This window comes from Bos grunniens, chromosome 14 (assembly GCF_055505025.1).
Source record: "Bos grunniens cultivar Pamir isolate PY7600 chromosome 14, Bosgru_T2T1.0, whole genome shotgun sequence".
Lineage (NCBI taxonomy): Eukaryota > Metazoa > Chordata > Mammalia > Artiodactyla > Bovidae > Bos > Bos grunniens.
The window spans coordinates 8889971-8917706 of NC_141178.1; the positions used below are offsets into that span (position 1 = coordinate 8889971).

At 40.0% G+C, this 27736-nt stretch overlaps 1 protein-coding gene across 1 annotated transcript in view; it reads right to left on the minus strand.

Annotated features, from left to right (window-relative positions):
• PIP4P2 (phosphatidylinositol-4,5-bisphosphate 4-phosphatase 2) overlaps window positions 1–27736 on the minus strand; it is a 73603-nt gene that overhangs the window by 39534 nt on the left and 6333 nt on the right. Inside the window, exon 2 of the mRNA XM_086335887.1 lies at window positions 4084–4232. Coding sequence (XP_086192013.1) covers window positions 4084–4232 — 149 coding nt within the window. The remainder of the gene's footprint in view (window positions 1–4083; window positions 4233–27736) is intronic.

Here is a 27736-nt window from a genome sequence, read left to right on the forward strand (position 1 = left end):
ATCAAAGTGGAAAAGGTGGAGGAATGAAGGATAAATTAGGAGTTTTGGATTAAATACACATACATACCATATATAAAACAGATAACCAATAAGTACCAACTGTATAGCACAGAGAATACACTCAATATTTTATAATAACCTATAAGGTAAATGAAGATGAAAATTTATGTATATATATATATATATATATATATATGAATCACTTTGCTATACACTTCGAAGTATCTCAGCTGGTAAAGAATCCCCCTGCAATGCAGGAGACCCCGGTTTGATGCCTGGATCAGGAAGATCTGCTGGAGAAGGGATAGGCTACCGACTCCAGTATTTTTGGGCTTCTCTGGTGGCTCAGCTGGTAAAGAGTCCGCCTGCCATTAGGGAGACCTGGGTTTGACCCCTGGGTTGGTAAGATCCCCTGGAGAAGGGAAAGGCTACCCACTCCAGTATTGTGGCCTGGAGAATTCCATGGACTGCACAGTCCATGGGGTTGCAAAGAGTCAGACACAACTGAGTGACTTTCACTTTCAAACTAATACAACATTGTAAATCATACTTCAGTAAAAAAAAAAATTGCAAGGTAAAGTAACAAGTTCTGATGTAGAAACTGCAGCAAGCTATTCAGAAGATCTAGCTAAGCTAATTAATGAAAGTGGCTACACTAAACAACATAGTTTCAACATTTTCTTCTTCCCTATATAGTAAAAACATGTTATCTAGGATCTTCACTTTCACTTTTCACTTTCATGCATTGGAGAAGGAAATGGCAACCCACTCCAGTGTTCTTGCCTGGAGAATCCCAGGGACGGGGAAGCCTGGTGGGCTGCCGTCTGTGGGGTCGCATAGAGTCGGACACAACTGAAGCGACTTAGCAGCAGCAGCAGCAGCAGGATCTTCATAGAAAAAAAGGAGAAAATAGTGCCTGATTTCAAAGCTTCAAAGGACAGGCTGACTCTCTTGTTAGGGGCTAATGCAGCTGGTGACTAAGTCGAAGCCAACGCTCATTTACCGTTCTGAAAATCCCAGGGCCTTTAAAGAATTATGCTAAAACTGCACTGCCACTAGAACAAAGTCTGGACAACAGCACATCTGTTTACAGAATAGTTTATTGAATATTTTAAGTCCACTGTTGAAACCTACAGCTGGAAAAAAATTCCTTTCAAAATACTACTTCCTACTGATAATGCACCTGGTCACCCAAGAGCTCTTATGGAGATGTACAATAAAATTAAGTTGTTTTTCATGCTTGCTAACACAACATCCATTCTGCAGTCCATGGATCAAGAAGCAATTTCGACTTTCAAGTTTCATTTTTTAAGAAATAGATTTTATAAGGCTACAGCTGCCAGAGATAGTGATTCCCTTGATAGATGTGTCACTGTGGATTTAACCAACAGTCTAAATCCGGTTCTCTGAAGTGATGAGTTCATACAGGATCAATAAAATTTGGCTATAATAAGCTACTTCTGGACATAAAGACGGAGAAGGCAATGGCAACCCACTCCAGTACTCTTGCCTGGAAAATCCCATGGACGGAGGAGCCTGGTGGGCTGCAGTCCATGCAGTCGCTAAGAGTTGGACACAACTGAGCGACTTCACTTTCATGCATTGGAGAAGGAAATGGCAACCCACTCCAGTGTTCTTGCCTGGAGAATCCTAGGGACAGGGGAGCCTGGTGGGCTGCCATGTATGGGATCGCACAGAGTCGGACACGACTGAAGCGACTTAGCAGCAGGACATAAAGAAAACTGGGCTGGAATTTTTATATGATCGGTTGTTGTTCAGTCACTCAGATATGTCTGACTGACTGTGACCGCTTGGACTGCAGCACGCCAGGCTTCCCTGTCTTTTACTATCTCCCAGAGTTTGCTCAAACTCACGTCCATCAAGTCAATGATGCCATCCAACCATCTCCTCCTCTGTCATCCCCTTCTCCTCCTACCTTCAATCTTTCCCAGCATCAGGGTCTTTCCCAATGAGTCAGCTCTTAGCATCAGGTGGCCAAAGTATTGGAGTTTAGGCTTTAGCATCAGTCCTTCCAATGAAAATTCAGAGCTGATTTCCTTTAGGATTGACTGGTTTGATCCCCTTGCTGTCCAAGGGACTCTCAAGAGTCTTCTCTAGCACCACAGTTCAAAAGCACCAAGACTTCTTTATGGTCCAACTCTCACCTCTTTACATGGATACTGGAAAAACCATAGCTTTGACTAGAGGGATCTTTGTAGGCAAAGTGATGTGTCTGCTTTTTAAAATATGCTGTCTAGGTTTCTCATAGTTTTTCTTCCAAGAAGCAAGTGTCTTAATTTCATGGCTGCAGTCACCATCCAGTGTCACTTTGGAGCCCAAGAAAATCAAGTCTGTCACTGTTTCCATTTCCCCGCATCTATTTGCCATGAAGTGATGGGACCAGATGCCATGATCTTAGTTTTTTGAATGGTGAGTTTTAAGCCATCTTTCTCACTCTCCTCTTTCATTTTCATCAAGAGGTTCTTTAATTCCTCTTTGCTTTCTCCCATTAAGATGGTAAAGGATCTGCCTGCAATGCAGGTAGACCCAGGTTTGATCCTTGGGTTGGGAAGATCCCCTGGAGAAGGGAATGGCAGCCCACTCCCAATATTCTTGCCTGGAGTATTTTGTGGACAGAAGAGCCTGGTGGGCTATAGTCCTTCAGGTGGCAAAGAGCTGGACACGACTGAGCAACTAACACTTTACATGATTACTACCCCTAATAAATAAAGAAACGTAAATAATTGTGAATATTCTAGAGAAAATGAATAATATTTAATTAGATTGCCTTGTATGGAATTAGTAATATTACAAGGGAGGAAAATAAGGTGGAAAAAGAGAACCAACACTTTAAGGAATGCTCTCAGGCTTCCCAGGTAGCACTAGTGATAAAGAGCCTGCCTGCCGATGCAGGAGAGGTAAGAGATGCGGGTTCAAACCCTGGCTTGGGGAGATCCCCTGGAGGAGGGCATGGCAACCCACTCCAGTATTCTTGCCTGGAGAATCCCATGGACAGAGGAGCCTGGCAGGCAACAGTCCACAGGCTCCTCTGGAAAGAGTCAGACACAAATGAAGTGACTTAGCATGTACGTACATTTAAGTGTTCAACTGAAAAAGAAAATAGCTAGTTTTGTAGGTATGATTTATTTATAAAATAAAGTTCCCTAAATGATATCCCTTATAAAAATGAAATATATTGCTTCATGACTGAAGGTTTTATCTTATGACTTTTCCATAAAACATATAAAGTCCTCCATATTCATCTTTTATGGTTCTTAGAGACACAATAATCATTGGTTGACTTTTTAAAGACGTTTTCTAAGGAGAAAAAAATGCAAATGCCAAAAATAAAATTATTAATTAATTTCAAATTTTGAGAGATTGAAAATTTTAAACTAAAGCCTAACCATGAAAGCAGAAATATATTTAACCAGTATACACTTAACCAGTTTATTACTTAAAATCTTAAAAATCTTACTTAAAATTTAGTTGCTCTTCCCAAAGTTCAGGAAAAAAAAAATGCCCTTAAATTTTTTAAAATATTTCACTAAATTAATATCAAAAATGGAATAATACACAAGCTGTTAATAAGCACTTCAACACAAATGTCAGTAACAAACTCATAGTCACGAAGTCCCAGAAAAACTATATATCCTACAGGTGTAAACAAGTTTAAATAATTTTCCACATAAGAAGTACAAAGTCCACATTTATAGGAACTTCAGTATATTTCATTTTGGTAAAAACCAGAATAGATTCAGTTCCGATGTGGATAACACTGAAGATAATTATAAACGATTGTTCACATTCAGCCTCATTTTTGAAAATAAAGAGCCAAATGGCATTACATTTAAATACTTCCTCATGAAATTTTCATAATGGAGTTAGCTTTAAACACTGGAGGCATCCTTGTATGATAAAAGAGAAACAGCCAGAGAGAAGAAAGAAACATTAAAAAAAAAAAAAAATGGCCATCTGTGTATCCAGCCCACATCTACTTTTAAGTAACATTATTGACACACTTTTTTAGGGAGAAGATTTTAAATAATAATTTGGGCTTTATTAATGAAAATCCCCACTTACCGTAGCTTCATTGCAAACTGTGCACTTAACCACATGCTGGTGAAGCTTGCCATCCAAATTGATGAGAGACTGGCACACACGGCAGTTTATGACTGGGATTCCGCTGGCATCTGGGCTGACAATGGCTGTATACGGAGGCGGGAGTTCCGCTGAAAAGACAGTAGCCACCGAATCAGAGTCTCCGAGCTATTACGACTGATTTGAGCATATGAGCAATAGAAGTAAAGCAGGAAACTATTAATAAATATCTCCGGTTCTTTATGTTTTTAAAGCTGGCCAACATTATATAGTTTCAGAACAGAAACACACATAGAACTATATCGTAAAGTAGAATACTTCCTAACTCCTAAAATCCAAATCACACTTACCTAGGTTCACACTTTTTATTAGCCTATACTCAAACCATCCACTCCATTCCCATGTGCAAATGCCTAGAGTTTATAATAGGAAAGTGATGATTTATGTCTAAAGTAAAAAATCTTACACTAATGATCTGACTCCTATGAAACAGAAATAGTCAATGAGGACAGAGTTTCTAAATCACTTATATATATGCATAAATTGTGTAGTTGCTGAGCTCTGTTTATACTAGAACCAGTGTAATAACTGCTGAGTATGACAAGAACAAAACAGGGGTTTGGTGGCAGTCAAGAAGAGATAAAAATGAACTTAGGAAAACTAAATTTATCAACAAGGAACATGTTCTAATTTAATGGAACTATGCTAGTTTCAGACAAAAACAAGAATGAAGTAAATTCAACAATTTTTGTCTCAAACTTTCACCTAACATTAAAATTCTAGGAAATGCTTCAACGTATTTATGGGTAAAATATGTTACTTGGGATTTAGTAGAAATGCTGCAAGAAAAAAATGGTTTAATAGATGAAACAAAAGCAGCAAAATGATGATATTTATGAATATAAAGACACAGAAGATATTTTGTTCTTACTACTTTGTGTGTGTTTGAAAATTCCCAGAATACAAAGATACACAAGCACACACACACAAACATACATGCACACACACAGACACACTTTTTTTTGAGAGTCCTTAAGTTGACTGATTGGGTGATTGGGTAAAGGGTAGAAGCCCAACTTCAGAATTGTGTTCCTCAACCAGAAGTATTATTTGTTACAAAAGTCAGAGGAAAGGAAATTAAATATACTATACCAGGATGGAATTTCTAAAGGGGACTTGCCTAACCTCATTGTGTGGCTATCTTAACTGCAGGCATAGGAGGCCCTTTCAAGGCAAGGTCTTGTCACAGGCCACCTAGAAAAGGCTACACCTCAATACATGATCGAATCCCCAGTAAAGAGAACTGATATGTTCAGAGGCTTCTGTGACACTATAAAATACAATCACTGTAGCTAATCATGAAAGGAGATATTTTTGAAATAGAGATTTTTCTATCCACTGGATTAGATTCTGAACTCTGTGATACTTTGAGCTGATAGAACTGAGTTATAGAACAGCACATTATGGTATGTTCAAAATACCACATCTTACCACCTGGCATGCTTGGGGTACATCATGGAGATATTTTTAGACTTAAAAAGGATTAGCAACAAGTGATATTCATTCAAATATTCATAATAAGCCAAATTTCTGCAGCAGCCAAGGCTCTGAAAGAGGCCACATTGGAAATGATAATATGTACACATCTCTGGGAGGCTTATACCAGAATTCCGCCAAACACTGAACTTAAAAAGAAGCTATAGATATCTAAATTATAAAAATAGTTTTAAATCCTTGGAAGAATTTAAGGCTCATACACAGTGACCTGTAATGTATTAATGAAGAAGAAAAAAATGGGTTAAAGGATCAATGTGTTAGCAGTACATTTGAGCCCTTGCAATTTGCAGATTACTTTATCAGAACTCGATAAAGAAAGTATTGTCCCGGCAAATAGAATACACACCTTACTAGAAATTCAAGACACACTGCCTGGTATGCAACAATAAATATTGTTTTAATAATATTAGCAATACCATTATTAATAAAAGCTTCTTCTTTTGCCTTGAGGATGAGGGGGAAAGGCCACATATTAAAGCCACAAATAAGGATGGTAAAATCCATCCATTTCAACAGGCAAAAGTTTTGCTCAATGGAATCTCCTAAAGAGTTCAATGGTTGATCTTCTGAAGCATTTGAAGTCTATCAGAACCAACAAAATCCTGTGAACTTTTCCTTTAAGATTTGCACTACATAATTTTTACCCTGTAAAAAAAGAAAAACTTTCAATGACAAAAATACGCTCAAACCTTCTGGAGGTTTGGGAAATTGAAGGAGTGTGTAAAGAATGAGTGAGGATGAGAAGTCTAATGGGACTTATGGGAGAGACTAAAGCCTCCACGAGGCTAGGGCCATATCTGACTTGCTCAGGTCAGATTCAGTGCTTGTCATCGTGCCTGGTCTATGGCAGATGCTCACTACACATTTATGGAATGAATGGTGGGTGAATAAGTGAATCACTGAAATTTAATGGACTCATCTATTTCTCTTGGGAAAGTGACACTAAGTATATTACCACCACTCTCCTTAAAGAGGAGCTGGGATCCTAGCACCGGAGCACAGCTTGATTGTGAAAAAGGCTTTCTCCTACATGTAGACTAACCTCTCCAAAACATGCAGAGACCGACCGGGAGGGGATTAGGAAACACTGGCCTGGTCCACCATATAAGTACAATCAATCCAAGAGATCAATAGAATGACAGATGTTACAGCCTAATTGCTCCACTAAACAGTGCTTTCAGGCCTACCGATTCAATTTTCTGTCCATTATTTCAGCCCTAAACTGATTTAGAGATATATCTTGTACTTTTATCTTAAGGAAACCTTCACCTACAACTACAACTCCTCTTGAAAAGGACTTGTGATTCTAGAAATTTGTGTCACAGTCTGTAAACCTGCAGTAATTAGCAACTTAGATTGTTCATTTTATTTCCTTTCACTTTAAAGCAGCCAACAGATCACCACTATTATATCTATTTTAAATGTTTGCCCTGGATAAAAAGTCCACGGCAATTTCAGAATATGGGATCGTTGGATATTAAGAGACACAAAAGTTCTTCATTTTGGAAGAGTCTTACTTGGTATTTAAACAATGATCATTTTTTCTATGGAGGTTGTCTATGTGAAAAATCTTTTTCCTCCATATGAACAGTATTTATTAGAGCAGTAGTCTTCAAACCTGAAACCACCCCCTACAAAGTTCCAGAATTATACAATGTTAGAAATTTATGCAATCTTAGTCTAATACATAGCCTAACTTATTCATTTTATGGAAGATAAAACTGAAGCCCTAAAATTCTACCTTTTGGATAGACTTTTATACAGCACTTCAGCAAAACCAAGAGCTGACTCTTCCCTAGAGGTCTCTCCATGATGAAAGCTACTTCTCTTAATGAATAATGATTTAATATATGGAAAAGACGTAAGGACTAGTTAAAGGGGATTTGGGGATAAGAAAGAATACTCAGAGAAAATGAAGATTAGAATATGATATGAATAAACAATTAGTTCATGATAAAAATTTCATAGAAAAACAGACTCGATAAAATAATATAGACCACAAGGCACACATAATGGTCTTCCTTAAAGCACTCAAAAAGAGCCATTATTATTCTGTAAACCCAAGTGATCAAATTACACTTTCCCATCATAAACAATGACCTGAAACGTATCTATTTCATGCCAAAAAAGTCCTTCTTTCCAGCTAAGTCATTCTGGTAAAATAATCCCTACTTCATTTTTTACCAGATGTACCCAGATACAGCATTTTAAAGGTTGAAAATGTTTTGCTGTAGAACTCTGGTCTTTATTACCTCAGTTATCCCTTTATAAATCTCTGCAATGACAATATTGTCCAGTTTAATTCACTTACTTCACTAATATACTCTTTATATGCAGTCGTTCAGGCTCTTGACAAAGATATTGTATCGGAATCAAAAAGTAACGTCAGATTAAACTAAGAGATATTTTATAACACTATAATTATAAGATGAGCAAGAAAAGTATAAAGAACCAGCCAGTAAGGAAAACTCTGGCTTTATCTCCTCATAGGATCTTTGTAAAGAGTAAAGATAGGGACAGGGTGCACCCAGGTGCTATGGAATATGTACTTTCTGTATAAAATGTCTCCAGTCCAGCTCAACACAAAGAAAGGGAAGACCACCTTCTGTTCCTACCCTCTCTGAAACCAAAGGAATAAGATTATTCCAAGAGACTCCTTGGTTCTTCTAGAACCATTATTCTCTCAGAAGGATTCATCTGGCTAAAGCCAGTTTGCAAGGTAAATGAGCTAGCTATTAGGTTATCAACTCTCAGCTCCAAATTCACATTCTACACTTTGTCATACTGGAACTAAAACTCTGCAAACCACATTTTTTCTTTGCCAGTTGTCTGCAGCTTATATTCTGTCAATAGAGGTGATTAAACAGAAACTGCAAGGTTAAAGAAAAAAGAAGGGACTCGCAGCACGTTCCCCAGGTATATAAAGTCTTTCTCCAGAGCTCAGAGACATCAGCACCAGCTGGTTGGTCCCTCTTGGAAGTCATGTTTCAATTATGTTCCACTAAATTACTAAATTTTATTTTTTTATTTTTTAATTGGAAGAAAATTGCTTTACAACATTGTGTTGGTTCCCACTATACAACAATGAAAATCAGTCATAATTATATGTATGTATATATATATATATATATATATATATATATATATATATAATGCTCAAAATTCTCCAAGCCAGGCTTCAGCAATATGTGAACCCTGAACTTTCTGATGTTCAAGCTGGTTTTAGAAAAGGCAGAGGAACCAGAGATCAAATTGCCAACATCCGCTGGATCATGGAAAAAGCAAGAGAGTTCCAGAAAAACATCTACTTCTGCTTTATTGACTATGCTAAAGCCTTTGACTGTGTTGATCACAATAAACTGTGAAAAATTCTGAAAGAGATGGGAATACCAGACCACCTGATCTGCCTCTTGAGAAATTTGTATGCAGGTCAGGAAGCAACAGTTAGAACTGGACATGGAACAACAGACTGGTTCCAAATACGAAAAGGAGTACGTCAAGGCTGTATATTGTCACTCTGCTTATTTAACTTATATGCAGAGCACATCATGAGAAATGCTGGACTGGAAGAAACACAAGCTGGAATCAAGACTGCCAGGAGAAATATCAATAACCTCAGATACGCAGATGACACCACCCTTATGGCAGAAAGTGAAGAGGAACTCAAAAGCCTCTTGATGAAAGTGAAAGTGGAGAGTGAAAAAGTTGGCTTAAAGCTCAACATTCAGAAAACGAAGATCATGGCATCCGGTCCCACCACTTCATGGGAAATAGATGGGGAAACAGTGTCAGACTTTATTTTTCTGGGCTCCAAAATCACTACAGATGGTGACTGCAGCCATGAAATTAAAAGACGCTTACTCCTTAGAAGGAAAGTTATGACCAGCCTAGATAGCATATTCAAAAGCAGAGACAATACTTTGCCAACAAAGGTCTGCCTAGTCAAGGCTATGGTTTTTCCTGTGGTCATGTGTGGATGTGAGAGTTGGACTGTGAAGAAGGCTGAGCGCCGAAGAATTGATGCTTTTGAAGTGTGGTGTTGGAGAAGACTCTTGAGAGTCCCTTGGACTGCAAGGAGATCCAACCAGTCCATTCTGAAGGAGATCAGCCCTGGGATTTCTTTGGAAGGAATGATGCTAAAGCTGAAACTCCAGTACTTTGGCCACCTCATGCGAAGAGTTGACTCACTGGAAAAGACTCTGATGCTGGGAGGGATTGGGGGCAGGAGGAGAAGGGGACGACAGAGGATGAGATGGCTGGATGGCATTACTGACTCGATGGACGTGAGTCTGAGTGAACTCCGGGAGTTGGTGATGGACAGGGAGGCCTGGTGTGCTGCGCTTCATGGGGTCGCAAGGAGTCGGACACGACTGAGCGCCTGATCTGATCTGATATATACATCCTCTTTCTGCCCCAGCTCCAGACAGGGCTCCCTGTATCATACAGCAGCTTCTCACTAGCCATCTGTTTCACGCATGATCGTGTATATATGTCAATGCTGTTTTCCCAGTTTGCCCCATCCTCTGCTTTCCTTGCCACAAGATCATTCTCTACATCCGTGTCTCCATTTCTTGCATGCAAATAGGTTCAACAGTACTCTATTTCTAGATTCCATATATATGTTTTAATATACGTTATTTGTTTCATTTCACCCTAGGTTCATCCACCTCTCTACAACAGACTCAAATTTGTTCCATTTTATTTTCCAGCAAAGGTCTGTCTAGTCGAGGCTATGGTTTTTCCAGTGGTCATGTATGAATGTGAGAGTTGGACTGTGAAGAAAGCTGAGCACCGAAGAATTGATGCTTTTGAGCTGTGGTGTTGGAGAAGACTCTTGAGAGTCCCTTGGACTGCAAGGAGATCCAACCAGTCCATCCTAAAGGAGATCAGTCCTGGGTGTTCATTGGAAGGACTGATGCTGAAGCTGAAACTCCAATACTTTGGCCAGCTGATGCAAAGAGTTGACTCATTTGAAAAGACCCTGATGCTGGTAGGGATTGGGGGCAGGAGGATAAGGGGATTACAGAGGATGAGATGGCTGGATGGCATCACCGACTCGATGGAGATGAGTTTGGGTGAACTCCGGGAGCTGGTGATGGACAGGGAGGCCTGGTGTGCTGTGATTCACGGGGTCGCAAAGAGTTGGACACGACTGAGTGACTGAACTGAACTGAACTGATGGTTGAGCAATATTTCAATCCTCTTCATCCATTCATCTGTTGATGGACATCTAGGTTGATTCCATGTCCTGGCTCTTGTAAATAGTGCTGAAATGAACACTGGGGCACCTGTGCCTTTTTGAATTGTGGTTTTCTCAGGGTATATGTACAGTAGTAGGATTGCTTGGCGATATGGTAGATTTATTCTTAAGTTTTTTATGGAATCTCCATACTGTTCTCCACAATGGCTATATAAGTTTGTATTTCCACCAACAGTGCAGGAGGATTCCCTTTTCTCCACATCTTCTCCAGCATTTATTTGTAGAATTTTTAATGATGGTCATTCTGATTGGTGTGAGATGATACCTCATTTTAGTTTTGACTTGCATTTCTCTACTAATGAGTGATCTTGTGCATCATTTCATGTGTTTATTGGCCCTCTGTATGTCTTCCATGGAGAAATGTCTGTATGTCTTCTGTCAATTTTTTTATTGAATTATTTGTTTTTCTGATATTGAGCTGCATGCATGTATATTTTGTATATATTTGGGGGATCAACCCATTGTCAGTGGCTTTGTTTACAATTATTTTCTCCCAATCTGAAGGTTGTGTTTTCACCTTATTTATAGTCTCCTTTGCTGTGCATAAGTGTTTAAGTATAATTAGGTCCCATTTGTTTATCTTTGTTATTGTTTCCACTACTCTAGGAGGTGGGTCAGATAGGATCCTGCTGTGATTTATGTCAAAGAGTATCAGTTCAATTCAGTTGCTCAGTCGTGTCTAACTCTTTGCGACCCCGTGGACTGCAGCAGGCCAGGCCTCCCTGTCCATCACCAACTCCCGGAGTTTACTCAGACTCATGTCCATTGAGTCTGTGATGCCATCCAACCATCTCATCCTCTGTAATCCCCTTCTCCTCCAGCTTTCAATCTTTCCCAGCATCAGGGTCTTTTCAAACACCCGTGTTTTCTTCTAAGAGCTTCATGTGGTGGTTTAGTTGCTCAGTCATGTCCAACTCTTGCAACCCCATAGACTATAGTCTGCCAGGCTCCTCTGTCTAGGATTTCCCAGGCAAGAATACTGGACTGGGTTACCATTTCCTTCTCCAGGGGATCTCTCTGGCCCAGGTATTGAACCCAGGTTTTATACTTTATGGTATTACACTTAAGTTGTTAATCCAGTCTGCATTTATTATTTTCATATGGTGTTAAGAAGTATTCTAATTTCATTGTTTTACATGTAGCTCTCCAGTTTTCCCAGCGCCACTTGTTGAAGAGGCTAGCTTTTCTCCACTGTATATTCTTGCATCCTTTCTCAAAGATAAGGTACACACATATGTGTGGGTTTATCTCTAGGTTATATATATTTTTCCATTGGTCCATATTTCTGTTTTTGTGCCAATACCATACTGTCTTGATGACTGTAGCTTTGTAGTAGAGTCTGAAGTCAGGCTGATTTCTCCAATGTGTTTTTCTTTCAGAAAGATTGCTTTGGCTATTTGGGGTCTTTTGTGATTCCACACAAATTGTAAAATGTTTTTGTTCTAGTTATATGAAAACACCATTGATAATTTGATAAAGATTGCATTGAATATGCTGATTGCTTTAGGCAGTATAGTCATTTTCACAATATTGCTTCTTCCAACCTAAGAACATATTATATCTCTCCATCTGTTCATGTTATATTTTATTTATCAGTGTCTTAAAGTTTTCTGCATACAGGTCTTTTGTTACTTTATGTAGGTTTACTCCGAGATATTTTATTCTTTTTGTTACAATGATGAATGGGATTCTTCCCTTACTTTCCCTTTCTTATTTTTCAATGTTAGTGTTTAAGATTAAAAGGGGTTTTTGTGTATTAATTTTATATCCTGAGCCTTTGCTGTATTCATTGATTTGTTCTAGGAATTTTCTGGTGGCCTTTTTTTGGTTTTCTATGTATAGTATCCTGGAGAAGGCAATGGCACCCCACTCCAGTACTCTTGCCTGGAAAGTCCCATGGGCAGAAGAGCCTGGTGGGCTGCAGTCCATGGGGTCGCTGAGGGTCGGACACGACTGAAGCGACTTAGCACCAGCAGCAGCAGCCTGTATAGTATCATGTTAGCTGCAAACAGTGACAGTTGTATTTTTCTTCTCCAATCTGAATTTCTTTTATTTCTTTTTCTTCTCTGATTGCTGTGGCTAGGACTTTCAAAACTATGTGGAATAACAGTGGTGAAAGTGGGAAACTTTGTCCTGTTCCTGATCTTAGAGGAAATGATTTCAGTATGTAACCACCGAGAACAATGTTTGCAGTGGGTTTGTTGTATATGGCCTTTATTATATTGAGGTAATTGCTTCTATGTTGATTTTCTAGAGGGTTTTTTTTTTTTTAATCACAAATGAGTATTGAATTTTGTTGAAAGTTTCTCTTCATCTATTGAGATGATCATATGGTTTTTGTCTTTCAGTTTGTTAATATGGAGTATCACATTGATTGACTTGGGTATATTGAAAATCCTTGCATCCTTGGGAATAACCCCACTTGATCATGCTGGATGATCCTTTCATATGTTGTTAAATTCTGTTTGCTAGAATTTTGTTCAGGATTCTTACATCTATGTTCATCAGTGATACTAGCTTATAAGTTTATTTTTTTTTTAATGTCTTTATCTGGTTTTGCTATCAGAGTGATGGTGGCCTCATAGAATGAGTTCGGAGTTTTCTTCCATCTGTAATTTTTTGGAAGAGTTTGAGCAGGAAAGGTATTCAGTTCAGTCGTTCAGTCGTGTCCGATTCTTTGTGACCCCATGAATCACAGCAAGCCAGGCCTCCCTGTCCATCACCAACTCCCAGAGTTTACTCATACTCATGTCTATCGAATCAGTGATACCATCCAGCCATCTCATCCTCTGTCGTCCCCTTCTCCTCCTGCCCCCAATCCCTCCCAGCATCAGGGTCTTTTCAAATGAGTCAACTCTTTGCATCAGCTGGCCAAAGTATTGGAGTTTCAGCTTTAGCATCAGTCCTTCCAATGAACACCCAGGACTAATCTCCTTTAGGATGGACTGGTTGGATCTCCTTGCAGTCCAAGGGACTCTCAAGAGTCTTCTCCAACACCACAGTTCAAAAGCATCAATTCTTTGGCGCTCAGCTTTCTTTATAGTCCAACTCTCACATTCATACATGACCACTGGAAAAACCATAGCCTTGACTAGACGGACCTTTGTTTACAAAGTAATGTCTCTGCATTTTAATATGCTGCAACTTTCCTTCCAAGGAGTAAGCGTCTTCTAATGCCATGGCTGCAAAAAAAAAAAAAAAAAAAAAGTCTGACACTGTTTCCACTGTTTCCCCATCCATTTCCCATGAAGTGATGGGACTGGATGTCATGATCTTGATTTTCTGAATGTTGAGCCAACTTTTTCACTCTCCACTTTCACTTTCATCAGGAGGCTTTTTAGTTCCACTTCACTTTCTGCCATAAGGGTGGTGTCATCTGCGTATCTGAGGTTATTGATATTTCTCCCAGCAATCTTGATTTCAGCTTGTGTTTCTTCCAGCCCAGAGTTTCTCATGATGTACTCTGCATATAAGTTAAATAAACAGGGTGACAATATACAGCCTTGACGTACTCCTTTTCCTATTTGGAACCAGTCTGTTGTTCCATGCCCAGTTCTAACTGTTGCTTCCTGACCTGCATACAGGTTTCTCAAGAGGCAGGTCAGGTGGTCTGGTATTCCCATCTCTTTCAGAATTTCCCACAGTTTATTGTGATCCACACAGTCAAAGGTTTTGGCATAGTCAATAAAGCAGAAATAGATGTTTTTCTGCAACTCTCTTGCTTTTTTGATGATCCAGCAGATGTTGGCAATTTGATCTCTGGTTCCTCTGCCTTTTCTAAAATACTGCTATATAACTGGAGATACTGGCATGAAATGCCCAACGATCTGCCAATGACCAATTCCTGGATGACAAAAGCTTCTGCTCCATCTATGTCTCATTAAGCAATGTTTTTATCTCATTCTAGTGCCTTTCATCAGTGGCACTAGTGCTTCCTTCAAGTATTGAGAGCTAATCAATTACATATTCTTCTCTCATTTCATCAACTACTACACTTATTTTTATTGAAAAAAGGAATTTTTTCTGACCCTATATATGTGAAATCATACTGTTTGTATGCATGGCTCCATTCTTAACTTGTTGTTTACAATATTGCTTCCAAGAAAGTATGTGTTTCAAGAAAAATAGAGACTCTTTTTTAGTACAGAAAAATAATTTCCAAGGCAAAAAAACACTTGCCTAGAAATTTAGATGCTTCTCCTACAGCATGAGGAGAAAACAAATTCCTCCCCTGTCACTCTTCCTAGACAGCTCATTTTCACTGTCACAGATTGTGCTCATTTTCTGAGAGAAAGCCAGCCACTCCTTTGCATACAACTAGGTATACACGCTAAATGACAACTTGCAGGTCACAAGTATTCATGAGTCACAGCTTTAAAATACATGATATGCAGATGACACCACCCTTATGGCAGAAAGTGAAGAGGAACTCAAAAGCCTCTTGATGAAAGTGAAAGTGGAGAGTGAAAAAGTTGGCTTAAAGCTCAACATTCAGAAAACGAAGATCATGGCATCCGGTCCCACCACTTCATGGGAAATAGATGGGGAAACAGTGGAAACAGTGTCAGACTTTATTTTTCTGGGCTCCAAAATCACTACAGATGGTGACTACAGCCATGAAATTAAAAGACGATTACTCCTTGGAAGGAAAGTTATGACCAACCTAGATAGCATATTCAAAAGCAGAGACATTACTTTGCCAACAAAGGTTCGTCTAGTCAAGGCTATGGTTTTTCCTGTGGTCATGTATGGATGTGAGAGTTGGACTGTGAAGAAGGCTGAGCGCCGAAGAATTGATGCTTTTGAACTGTGGTGTTGGAGAAGACTCTTGAGAGTCCCTTGGACTGCAAGGAGATCCAACCAGTCCATTCTGAAGGAGACCAGCCCTGGGATTTCTTTGGAAGGAATGATGCTAAAGCTGAAACTCCAGTACTTTGGCCACCTCATGCGAAGAGTTGACTCATTGGAAAAGACTCTGATGCTGGGAGGGATTGGGGGCAAGAGGAGAAGGGGACGACAGAGGATGAGATGGCTGGATGGCATCACTGACTCGATGGACATGAGTCTGAGTGAACTCCGGGAGTTGGTGATGGACAGGGAGGCCTGGCGTGCTGCAATTCATGGGGTCGCAAAGAGTCGGACACAACTGAGCGACTGATCTGATCTGATCTGAAATATAACTGATCCCAAAATTTGCTTTAAAACATTTTAGATGAGAAAATATGGGGAGATCAACTCAGTGTGTGGAAGGGAACAAGCTCAACTGGATTTGTGATGTGTTATTTGCTTAAACACATGAAACAGCACAGCATAATGTTAAGCTCTGATGAAATTAGATGATACGATAGATGAAGGATAATATTACACTCAATAGTTTTCCATTTTGAAATATTTCACTCATTTAAAAAAAAAGACCTAAGGATTAATAGATTATAGACAAAAGTTGTTGTTCAGTCACTAAGTCTTGTCCGACTCTTTGTGACCCTGTGAACTGCAGCATGCTAGACTTCTCTGTCCTTCACTATCTCCTGAAATTTGCTCAAACTCATGTCCTTTAAGTTGGTGATGCCATCCAACCATCTCATCCTGTCACGCCCTTATCCTCCTGCCCTCAGTCTTTCCCAGAATAAAGATCTTTTCCAACGTGTCATCTCTTTGCATCAGGCAGCCAAAGTATTAAAGCTTCAGCTTCAGCATCAGTCCTTCCAATGAGTATTCAGGGTTGATTTCCTTTAGCATTACCTGGTCTAATCTCTTTCCTGTCCTAGGGACTCTCAAGAGTCTTCTCCAGCACCACAATTCAAAAGCATCAATCCTCTGGTACTCAGCCTTCTTTGTGGTCCAACTCTCACATCAGTACATGACTACTGGAAAAACCATAGCTTTGACTCTAAAGACTATTATCAGCAAAGTGATGTCTCTGCTTTCTAATATGTTGTCTAGGTTTGTTGTAACTTTCCTTCCAAGGACCAAGTATCTTTTAATTTCATGGCTGCAGTCACCGTCCAAATTGATTTTGGAGCCCAAGAAAATAAAACATTACTGCTCCCACTTTTCCATTTCTATTAAAATATAAAAACTGAAAGCCACTAAAAAAAAAATCCAAAAGTTAATCCATTAAGTGTGGGGAGTTCCTCATTGTAGCCAGCTGGAAGTACAATGGTGGAGCTCCTATCCACGTTTTCTTCTCATGTTCTTCCAGCTCCTTATAAAACCTTCACTCCCTGAGTGACTTCAAAATCACCAGCAGCATCCTTCTTTGTTTTCTCATCCTTTCATTCATACAACTGATAACTTGTTTAATGCCTAGAAATATAAGATCAAGTGCAAGGGAACAGAGATGAAAGATCCAAGAATCCTGTCTCCCTCCTTGTCTTCCTCGATAAGGTCATGCACACAAATAAGTTTTAAAATATATAGTAGAAACATTGAGAGATATTGGTTTGGGAACAAATATTGTCCAGTAACAGAGATTAGAAAGGATTACACAGAAAGAAAGGACTTTGATGAATGGATAGAATTTGAATGCTTCATTTTCCAAAATCCCTTTCCTACTAACCTACCCACAGTAAGCAAAAAGTCAATCTTTGTCTAGAGTAGACTAGAAGTGGCTAATAAATGACACTGGTGTGAAGCAGTGAGTGTGGTCTTAGGAAAAACACACACATAGTGATACATGTGCATCTGCACGATCCCCATGTGAAAACAGGGTCCTTCCTATTAAAGTCTTGACCAGTTGGAGCAATGGACTAAATCAAACACAAAGAAATGCAAGGTTCCGCTCCAGGGGCCAGTACAGAGGAGTAGGGATAGGGTCTAAAAAATAGCACATGCTAAAGTACTCAGGGTCCCAGTTAAGGATAAAATCTACAAGAATCAATAACACCATGTGGCCAAAGTGCTTTCTAATACATTAAATTTTTATAAGTAACACATTTTCATGACCCAAAAATCAATATTCATGCAAAAAATGTATACTTAGAAGTGTTACTCCAATTTCTGTGCTAATTTATCATGGCCCACTTCAAAGATTTCCAGGTAAATCATTTTTTTAAAGTCCTTTCAGTGTTTCTTAAGCCTAGTACAGGTAATATTAATACACACACACACATATTCTCATTTCTCCATTTTTGTTAAAAAAAAAAAAGGCCTTCATCGTTCTTCATCTGACGTTTTTCATTTTATTTTATATCCTGGCAATCTTTCCATAAAGGTATGTAGGACTTCCTCATTTCTTTTCCAGCTGCACAGGGTTTCCATTTGTGTATATGTCACAGATTATTGTGGTGGTTTTAAATATGGCTGCAAAATTCTTTGACACTCATCTACACTGGAGTTAGATTTGAAGTCTATATTTCTTCACCTTACATGCAGGTGACTTATAACTGTTTTGACCAATTAAGCGTGGCAGAAGTGACTTCTTAGACTAGGTCATAAAAGATGTATGTCTTCCATGAAGCCCATCTTATTTTCAGGCATGTCTGGTAGATTTAAAAATAACCTATGTTCTCATTAGAGACTGTCAGTAAATGGAAATACTACTTTTGTTGTGCAAGGCATTGCACAAAGCATTCTATCTATGTAGAGAACCAGAACAGGATCCCTGAATTCTGTAAATCTGGAAAATAGTTTTCTTATAAATTTTAAAAATAATTTTGTATTAACTGGTAGAACCTATACAGCTCAGTAGAGATCAATGTTTATTTGGGAAATTCCTATGTGCGTGTATGTGTTCGTTGCTTAGTCATGTCCAACTCTTTGCAACCCCATAGACTGCAGCCCACAAGGCCCCTCTGTCCATTGGATTCTCCAGGCAAGAACACTTGAGTGGGTTGCCATTTCCTTCTTCAAAAGGAACTATAGAAAGAAAGAAAGTGATGTCGCTCAATCGTGTCTGACTCTTTGCAACCCCATGGACTGTAGCCTACCAGGCTCCTCCATCCATGGAATTTTCCAGGCAAGAGTACTGGAGTGGGTTGCCATTTCCTTCTCCGGGAAATTCCTATGCTCTAGGATTAATAACCACTCAGGTGTTGGTGAAAGTCTCTTATTTTAAGTCTGTTCACTATCATTTCTAAGTATTGCTTTTCCTCTGGATGGTGAATCTTAGCACTTTAATCTCTGAAATTTTAAAACTTCACCTGTTCAGATGCAACTATTAGAAGCTTTCTGTATACAGGTTTTAAATTTGTATTATGGGTATGCAAAGCTTAAATATCTCAACTTGACAAAGCAAGGGAGGAAAAGAGATTTTTCCACTGCCTTTAGAAATACATGCTTTGAATCAAATGCTCTAATGGTCATATGGCACATACAAATACTTTCTACAGAAGAAAAAATATCATATGCTAGTTGGGCTTCTGATGCTTAAAAGAGCTATGTAACACTCCTTAATGCTCAATATATTGTCTTTGCAATTTTCAAAAGTATACTGGAAGAAATAGTAATTTAAGTTAAAAAGGGACATTGGCAGTGAAAGAGTGAGGTAAAAACAAAGATAATAACCAGTCCCTTGGACAGCAAGGAGACCAAATCAGTCAATCCTACAGGAAATTAATCCTAAATATTCACTGGAAGGACTGATGCTGAAGCTGAAGCTCCAGTGCTTTGGCCACCTGATGTGAAGAACGACTCATTAGAAAAGACCCTGATGCTGGGAAAGACTGAAGCCAGGAGGAGAAGGGGACAACAGAGGATGAGATGATTGGATGGCATCACTGACTCAACTCAATGGACATGAGTTTGAGCAAGCTCCAGGAGATGGTGATGGACAGGGAGGCCTGGTGTGCTGCAGTCCATGGGGTCGCAAAGAGTTGGACACGACTGAGCAACTGAACAATGACAATATTTTAAAGTTATAGATATTTTTATCTTAGGTATATCTAGATTCCTTGCCAAGAACAATTATGTCATGAGGTGAAAAAGCAAAAGGGAACATACTATACTACTTCTTCTCAAGTGGGAAACGGAGGCCTAGAGTTGTAAAGTAACTACTCTGAGGTCACAGCTATTAACTGGCTGAAAGATTTCAAAAGCGTCAGGTCCCGTAAGGCCAAACTACACCCGGTGGCGAAGGCAATGGCACCCCACTCCAGAACTCTTGCCCGGCAAATCCCATGGACGGAGGAGCCTGGTGGGCTGCAGTCCATGGGGTCGGTAAGAGGAGGACACGACTGAGCGACTTCACTTTCACTTTTCACTTTCCTTCATTGGAGAAGGAAATGGCAACCCACTCCAGTAGCCTTGCCTGGAAAATCCCATGGACAGAGGAGCCTGCTGGGCTACAGTCCACGGGGTCACAAAGAGTCGGACACTGAGCGACTTCACTTTCATGCATTGGAGAAGGAAATGGCAACCCACTCCAGTGTTTTTGCCTGGAGAATCCCAGGGACGGGGGAGCCTGGTGGGCTGCCATCTATGGGGTCGCACAGAGTCGGACACGACTGAAGCGACTGAGCAGCAGCAGCAGCAGCACAGCCGGTGGCAGATCATCTCAGGCTACGCAGGAATTCAGTTACACAATGCTTGAGGAACTTACCTGAAGACCAGGAAGAGGAGACACATTTTTCATTTCTTTTTTACATATTTATTTGTATTCTTTCGGAGAAAAAGAAATTCACTTTATAATAGGAAAGGGAAAAAATCTAGGGACGTGCCAAAGCAACACAAACTCTGATGCACTCTCCACCCAACCTCAAAAAAAGAAAAGTAGAAATTCTCTCAAAAGAACAGAGCAGCAGGCAGAATGCATTCCCTTTTAAAATTGATTAAAGGGTTGTCATTTTTAGGTTGTACAATATCTCTTCATGCTTATAAAAAGGAAATTTGTAACAGCTGAGCATAAAGCTGTATTCAGGGTTGTCGGCTTTCCTCCAAAGTGGAAGGCTTAGGGTTTCCACTGATCACTTCCCAGACAGATGCTTACTGCTCTGAAATATAGTTGTGAACATACATCCTGCTATGAGTCTCCTCTCTAACATCTGTATATATCTAACATCTGTATCCATCTGGCAAATCTTGCAAGATTTTAACAGAATGCGGTATCCTAAAAGTCTGACATTTCTGAAGAGTATGAAGAATCCTTGGGAATAGATGAGAAGCTGAAAGTATCATCTCCCACTACAGCAAAGCCTTACCATACATCTAATAGGTAACTGTTGAATGAAATGTATTTCTCAGGCCTGATCTCTCCCCAGATTCCAGACTTGCATATCCAACTGCATACTGGACACTTTCAATAGAATGATGACTGAAGGTATTTCACACTCAACTTGTCTGAAACAAAATATTTATTTCCACTGTCCTTCTTTTTTCTCATCCCCCTCCACACACCAAACTCTTTCAGTTTTCCCACTTTAGAAAAAAAAGTACATTTTTTACCTAGCTATTTAGCTCAGTTTTGGACATGTGTGATTCCTTTCTTTCCACTGATTCAATCCTTCACCAAGTCCTGCTGCTCTTTGCTTAAAATATGTCTTGAATCTAACCATATTTTACTGCTTCCATCACCTCTACCTTGGTTCAGAGCACCATTACCTCTTGCCTATTTCACTCCAACAGCCTCCTGATTAGTTTCATGTCTTATTAGCCTCTTCTCATTCCCTGCCCTCCCCCCCCAATAATTCATTCTCTAAACATCAACCAGGATGATCTACTTAAAGCTAAAACATTTCACATTTCATGTCTCTCATTTGCTTCAAAATTTCCATGGCTTCCGTTACCCTGAGCACACAGTCCTGTCTCTGATGGTGGCCAACAAAGCTGCCATGAAGCCTGTTACCCGCCATCTGCCTCTACAAGGATGAAGTCCTAGCCCCTGTAGTTGCTGACTTTCAGCACGCCCTGAAAGGAGGTCAGGGAGGCGATCAGGAACGAGGCATTCTGTGTTTGGGGGAAAAACTGGCAGAGCAGGCCTTTACAGAGGTAGGTATTCTCAGGAGAAGATTTTGTGAGCCAAATTTCTTGCATCTTCTTTTTTTTAAACAGATGATTTTATTGATTTCCTTTATTTTTCTTTTTTGACTGTGCTGCATTTTCGTTGCTCTAGTTGTGGCAAATGGGTGCTACCCTCTAGTCGCTGTGTGGGGGCTTCTTGCTGTGGAGGCCCCTCTTGTTGTGGAACACGGACTCTGGGGGCACAGGCTGCAGCAGCTGTGGGGCCTAGGCTCTAGGGCAGATGCTCAGTGGTTGTGGGGCATGGGCTGAGTTGCTCCAAGACATGCGGGATCTTCCCAGCACGTGAGATCTGGGATCTTCCTGCCCCGGGGACTGAACCTGTGCCTCCTGTACTGCAAGGCAGATCCTTTACCACTGAGACACTAGGGAAAGCCTTTGCATCTTCTCATATCTAGAAAAAGACTAAAATCAGTAATGGAGAGACTTCTGCTCCTCATGACTAGCAGCAACATTCTGCCAAAAGGAGTGCTTCGCTGCACGCACACCCCTTTCACTAAAATCACATATATGGGACTGCTCCCTTACCTCTCTGGAGCAGTTCCTCAGGGCTATCTGAGGGGCTGTCTCCCAGGCTATGTTCCCCATTTAGCCCCAAAGAAAGCTTAACTCATAACTTTCACTTTTTGCATTTTTTCATCAACAAAGCTCTCCTGGTGTATCCTAGCCTAGACCCGTAACACTTTCTACCATACTTCCCCCAAGTCACTACACTCGGAACAACTGTCCTCTGCTTTAAAACAGAATGTTTTGTGCCCGTTGTTCCAGCTGCCTGACACACTCCTGCCTTAATCTTCCAACGACTGATCTCAATTTCTTTTTCAGGTGTCTGAGCAATGGTCATCTCTGAGATACCTTTTCTGAACACATTGCCTGAAATACCCCCCACACGGCCAGTTAACTATCCTCATGATACTTAATTCTCTTCAGTTTCTGGAACTGTAAAGCTTAGCAAAGGCATTTGTCACGTTACACTGAAATGTAAGCTCCTTGTCATCTGGATCAGTGTAACAGGTGCTCAAATATTTGAAATGGTTGAATGAAATATGCCTTGATTAATGTTTTCAAGATGTTTGGTAGAGCCAGGAGGCTATGCGGGCATTATAAAATGGAATAAAAGAATCATGGAGCTTTATTCATGGAGCCTGCTGAATAGGATTATAACAGAAAAGGATTATAATAGGAAACAGGCTTGCCAGAATATTGGGAAACTGGAAGAAGATATACTTCAGTAACGTTTGGGCTCTATTTTCCCTTCATAAGGATATGGTCTCAGTGAAGCAGATTTTGATTCAAGAACTGTTCTGTACAAGCAGAGCACAGGGACCTATATTCAATATCTTGTTAACAAATTATAATGGAAAAGAATCTTAAAATTATATATATATACATATGCTGCTAAGTCGCTTCAGTCATGTCCAACTCTGTGCGACCCCATAGACGGCAGCCCACCAGGCTCCCCCGTCCCTGGGATTCTCCAGGCAAGAGCACTGGAGTGGGTTGCCATTTCCTTCTCCAATGCATGAAAGTGAAAAGTGAAAGTGGAGTTGCGCAGTCGTGTCTGACTTTTTGCGACCCCATGGACTGCAGCCCACCAGGCTCCTTCATCCATGGGATTTTCCAGGCAATATATATATATAACTGAATCACTTGCCTATACACCTGAAACAACATTGTAAATCAACTATATTTCAGTAAAAAAACAAACAAAAAAAGAATTATTGGGAAAAAAATCTCCTTAAATGGAGGATGAGCTTCAGCACAGCACAAAATCAAGCTTTCCTACCTTCTCAGTATCACAGCAGATACACACCCTTACTGGGAGCTTCAGGTAGCTGCTTTTAAATATGCTGCATCTATTTCCCCTCATGGTGACAACTGGTTTCTAGTGGGTTTTCAGAAACCTTGGCAAATAAAATGAGAATTTAATTTAATCTTACAGGAGGTAAGTGTAGGTCTCTGGGTCGACCTTATCTGTTCCTGCCAATCCACAGCCAACCTTAAACTCTGCAAGGATGCAAGGAGGTTCAGAAACTTAAGACTGTCCCAAGAGATTATAGAATGCTAGCTCAGTGCAATGGACTGAATGTCATGATCCCCTCACCATTCACATGTTGGATCCTACCCCCCTCCAATATGATGGTATTAGGAGGTGGGAACTTTGGGAGATAATTAGGTCACGAGAATGGAGATCTCATGACTGAGACTGGTGTTCTTCTGAAAAGAACCCAAGAGAGCTTTCTTGCCCTCTTTCCGCCACAGTGAGGATACAAGGAGAGGTTGGGGGCTCTGCAACCCAGAAGAGAGCTCTCACTAGACACCGAATCTGCTGGATCCTCCACCCTGGACTTTCCAGACTCCAGAACTGTGAGAAATAAATGTTTGCTGTTTAAGCCATCCAGTCTATGGTATTCTGTTATAACAGCCTGAAACAAGGCACTCTACAGCGTCTAGTGAAACTCTAGCCTAGTGTAGGACGTAGCTCTAAGTGAAATAAACTTTGCCCCACTGTAAAGACGTTGAAGTGAGGAACCATTTTCACTTAGATTTCTTCAGGGAGAGGACTTAAGAGAACCACTAAAATATACCTTCCTTATTGTACAATTTCTAAGTAAGATGTACAAAGGCTCATATTAAATAACTTATCTCTCCAACCAGGAGTCAATTTATTTTCTAGTCACTGAAAACATTTCCTCAAGCAACTGTGAATTTATACACTTTTTAAAGTGAAACAAGGTGAAAAGGAAATGTCAATGCCCTCTAAAATGTTTCATAGGTAATCTAAGCTTGTTTTCACAATAAAGGAGTATTAACCTCTTTATTGAAGTTGATTTGAGGTAATTTTATGATTAAAATAAATGTAATTAGCATATTACATTAGATGGAAATGAACAGTTCCTCAGTTCTCTTAAAAAGGATTTGCATATAAACATATCTAAACAATTCTCAACAAGGTCACTGATAACTTTCATGACACTAAATTCAAATGACATTTTTTAGATTATATCTGTTTGTCCTTTCTTGTAGCTTTTGACATGTTTGATCATTCCTTTTTGAAGTGTTTTCTTCTCCTTGATTCTGTAAGAGTACAGTCTCCTGGTTTTCACCCTACGTCACTGGAAGAAACTTATCAGCCTTTTTGCAGGTTCATCTTAATGTAACTGGTCATTGAATGTGGGAGTTTCTCAAAGCTTTGTCCGAGGCTCTCTCCTCTTCTCATGTTGTTCTTTCTCTCTAAGTGGGCTCAGATAAAGCTTCCAACTTTTAAACATTTTGGTACACAGAGAAAATGAAAATCTTTGTATAGATACTCAAAGCTGGAGGCCACTGGCCTAAAGGCTTCTGCTACTCCACAGATAGAGGATAATTAACATCTTAACACATGTATGTTCTATCTCATCACAATCTGTGTGGATCTGGGCAACTCTAAATTAAGATCCATGTATTTGGCTATCACCAATATGTGACACAATTTTATATTTTCAGCCCAGTCCTCATTATTAGCCCTGCACCCCTAGATCCAATTGCCTATGTGAGATCTTTTTTTGGATATTGGAAAGTACCTTAAATACATCATGTCTAAAACTAAGCTTATGATTTGTGTTCTTCAAAACTTGGTCCTCTTCTGGTATTCTCTATGTCTCAGTGTAAGCATACCAGGCTGTACAAGCCAGAGTTCTAGGAAATAGCCTGACACTTCCTTCTCATTCCTACATTTAATCTATCATCAGCCCCACGTCAGCAATCCCTAAGGTCTTCTTATCTCTCCACCTCTACCACTACCTGAGTCCAGGTTATCATCATGGCATCCAGTCCCATGACTTCGTGGCAAATAGATGGGGAAAAAACAGAAACAGACTTTATTTTCTTGGGCTCCAAAATCACTGTGGTTGGTGACTGCAGCCATGAAATTAAAAGACACTTGCTCCTTGGAAGAAAAACTATGACAAACCTAGATGGCGTATTACAAAGCAAAGACATTACTTTAAAGGCAAATGTCTGTATAGTCGAAGCTATGATTTTTCCAGTAGTCATGCATGGACGTGAAGTTGGACCATAAAGGAGGCTGAGTACAGAAGAATTGTTGCTTTTGAACTGTGGTGTTGGAGAGGACTCTCAAGAGTCCCTTGGACTGCAAGGATACCAAATGAGTCAATTCTAAAGGAAATCAACTCTTAATACTGGAAGGATTGATGCTGAAGCTGAAGCTCCAATACTTTGGCCACCTGAAGAGAAGAGCTGACTCACTGGAAAAGACCCTGATGCTGGGAAAGATTGAGGGCAGGAGGAGAAGGGGACCACAGAGGATGAGATGGTTGGATGGCATCACCGACTCAATGGACATGAGTCTGCGCAAGCTCCAGGAGAGGGTGAAGGACAGGGAAGCCTGGCACGCTGCAGTCCGTGGGGTCGCAAAGAGCCGGACACAACTGAGTGATGGAACAACAAACGTTACAGGAGAAGAGCAAAGTAATACCTCCAGGAGGAATGAAGAGTCTGAGCCAAAGCAGAAACAATGCCGAGTTGCGGATGTGTCTGGTAGTGAAAGTAAACTCCGACGCTACCACAAACAATACTGCATAGGAACTGGAATGTTAGATCCATGAGTCAAGGTAAATTGGACATGGTCAAACAGGAGATGGCAAGAGTGAACACTGACTTTTTTAAACTCAGTGAACTAAAATGAACCCGAATGGGCGTATTTAATTCAGATGATTGTTATATCTATGACCATGGGCAAGAATCCCTTAAAAGAAATGGAGTATCCTTCATAGTCAACAAAAGACTCTAAATGCAGTACTTGGGTCCAAACTCAAAAATGACAGAATGATTTCAGTTCATATCCAAGGTAAAAAACTCAACATCACAGTAATCCAACTCTATGCCTGAAGCACTAATGAAGATGAAGCTGAAGTTGAATGGTTCTATGAAGACCTACAACACATTTTAGAACTAAAGGAAAAAAGATGCCCTTTGAAACACCGGGGACTAGAATGAAAAAGCAGGAAGTTAAGAGATATCTGGAGTAACAGGCAAGTTTGGCCTTGGAGTACAGAACGAAGCAGGGCATAGGCTAACAGAGTTTTGCCAAGAAAACACTCGTCACAGCAAACACCCTCTTCCAACAACACAAGAGAAGACTACATGTGGACATCACCAGATGGTCAATATCAAAATCTGACTGATTATATTCTTTGCAGCTGAAGATGAGAATCTCTATAGAGTCAGCAAAAACAAAACCAGGAGCTGACTGTAGCTCAGATCATGAACTCCTTATTGCCAAATTCAGACTAAATTGAAGAAAGTAGGGAAAACCACTAGGCAATTAAATCATGAACTAAGTCAAATCCCTTATAATTATACAGCGGATGTGACAAATAGGTTCAAGGGATCAGATCTGATAGACAGTGTGTCAGAAGAACTAGGGACAGAAGTTCGTAACATTGTACAGGAGGTGGTGATAAAAACCATCCCCAAGAAAAAGAAATGCAAAAAGGCAAAATGGTTTTCTGAGAAGGCCTTATATATAGCTGAGAAAAGTAGAGAAGCAAAAGGCAAAGGAGAAAAGAAAAGATATACCCATCTGAATGCAGAGTTCCAAAGAATAGCAAGGAGAGAGAGTCTTCCTAAGCGAACAATGCAAAGAAATAGAGGAAAACAACAGAATGGGAAAGACTAGAGATCTCTTCAAGAAAATTAGAGATATCAAGGGAATATTTCATGCAAAGATGGGCACAATAAAGGACAGAAATAGCATGGACCTAACAGAAGCAGAAGAGTTTAAGAACAGGTGGCAAGAATACTCAGAATCTAACTATACAAAACAGGTTTTAATGACCCAGATAACCATGATAGTGTGGTCAC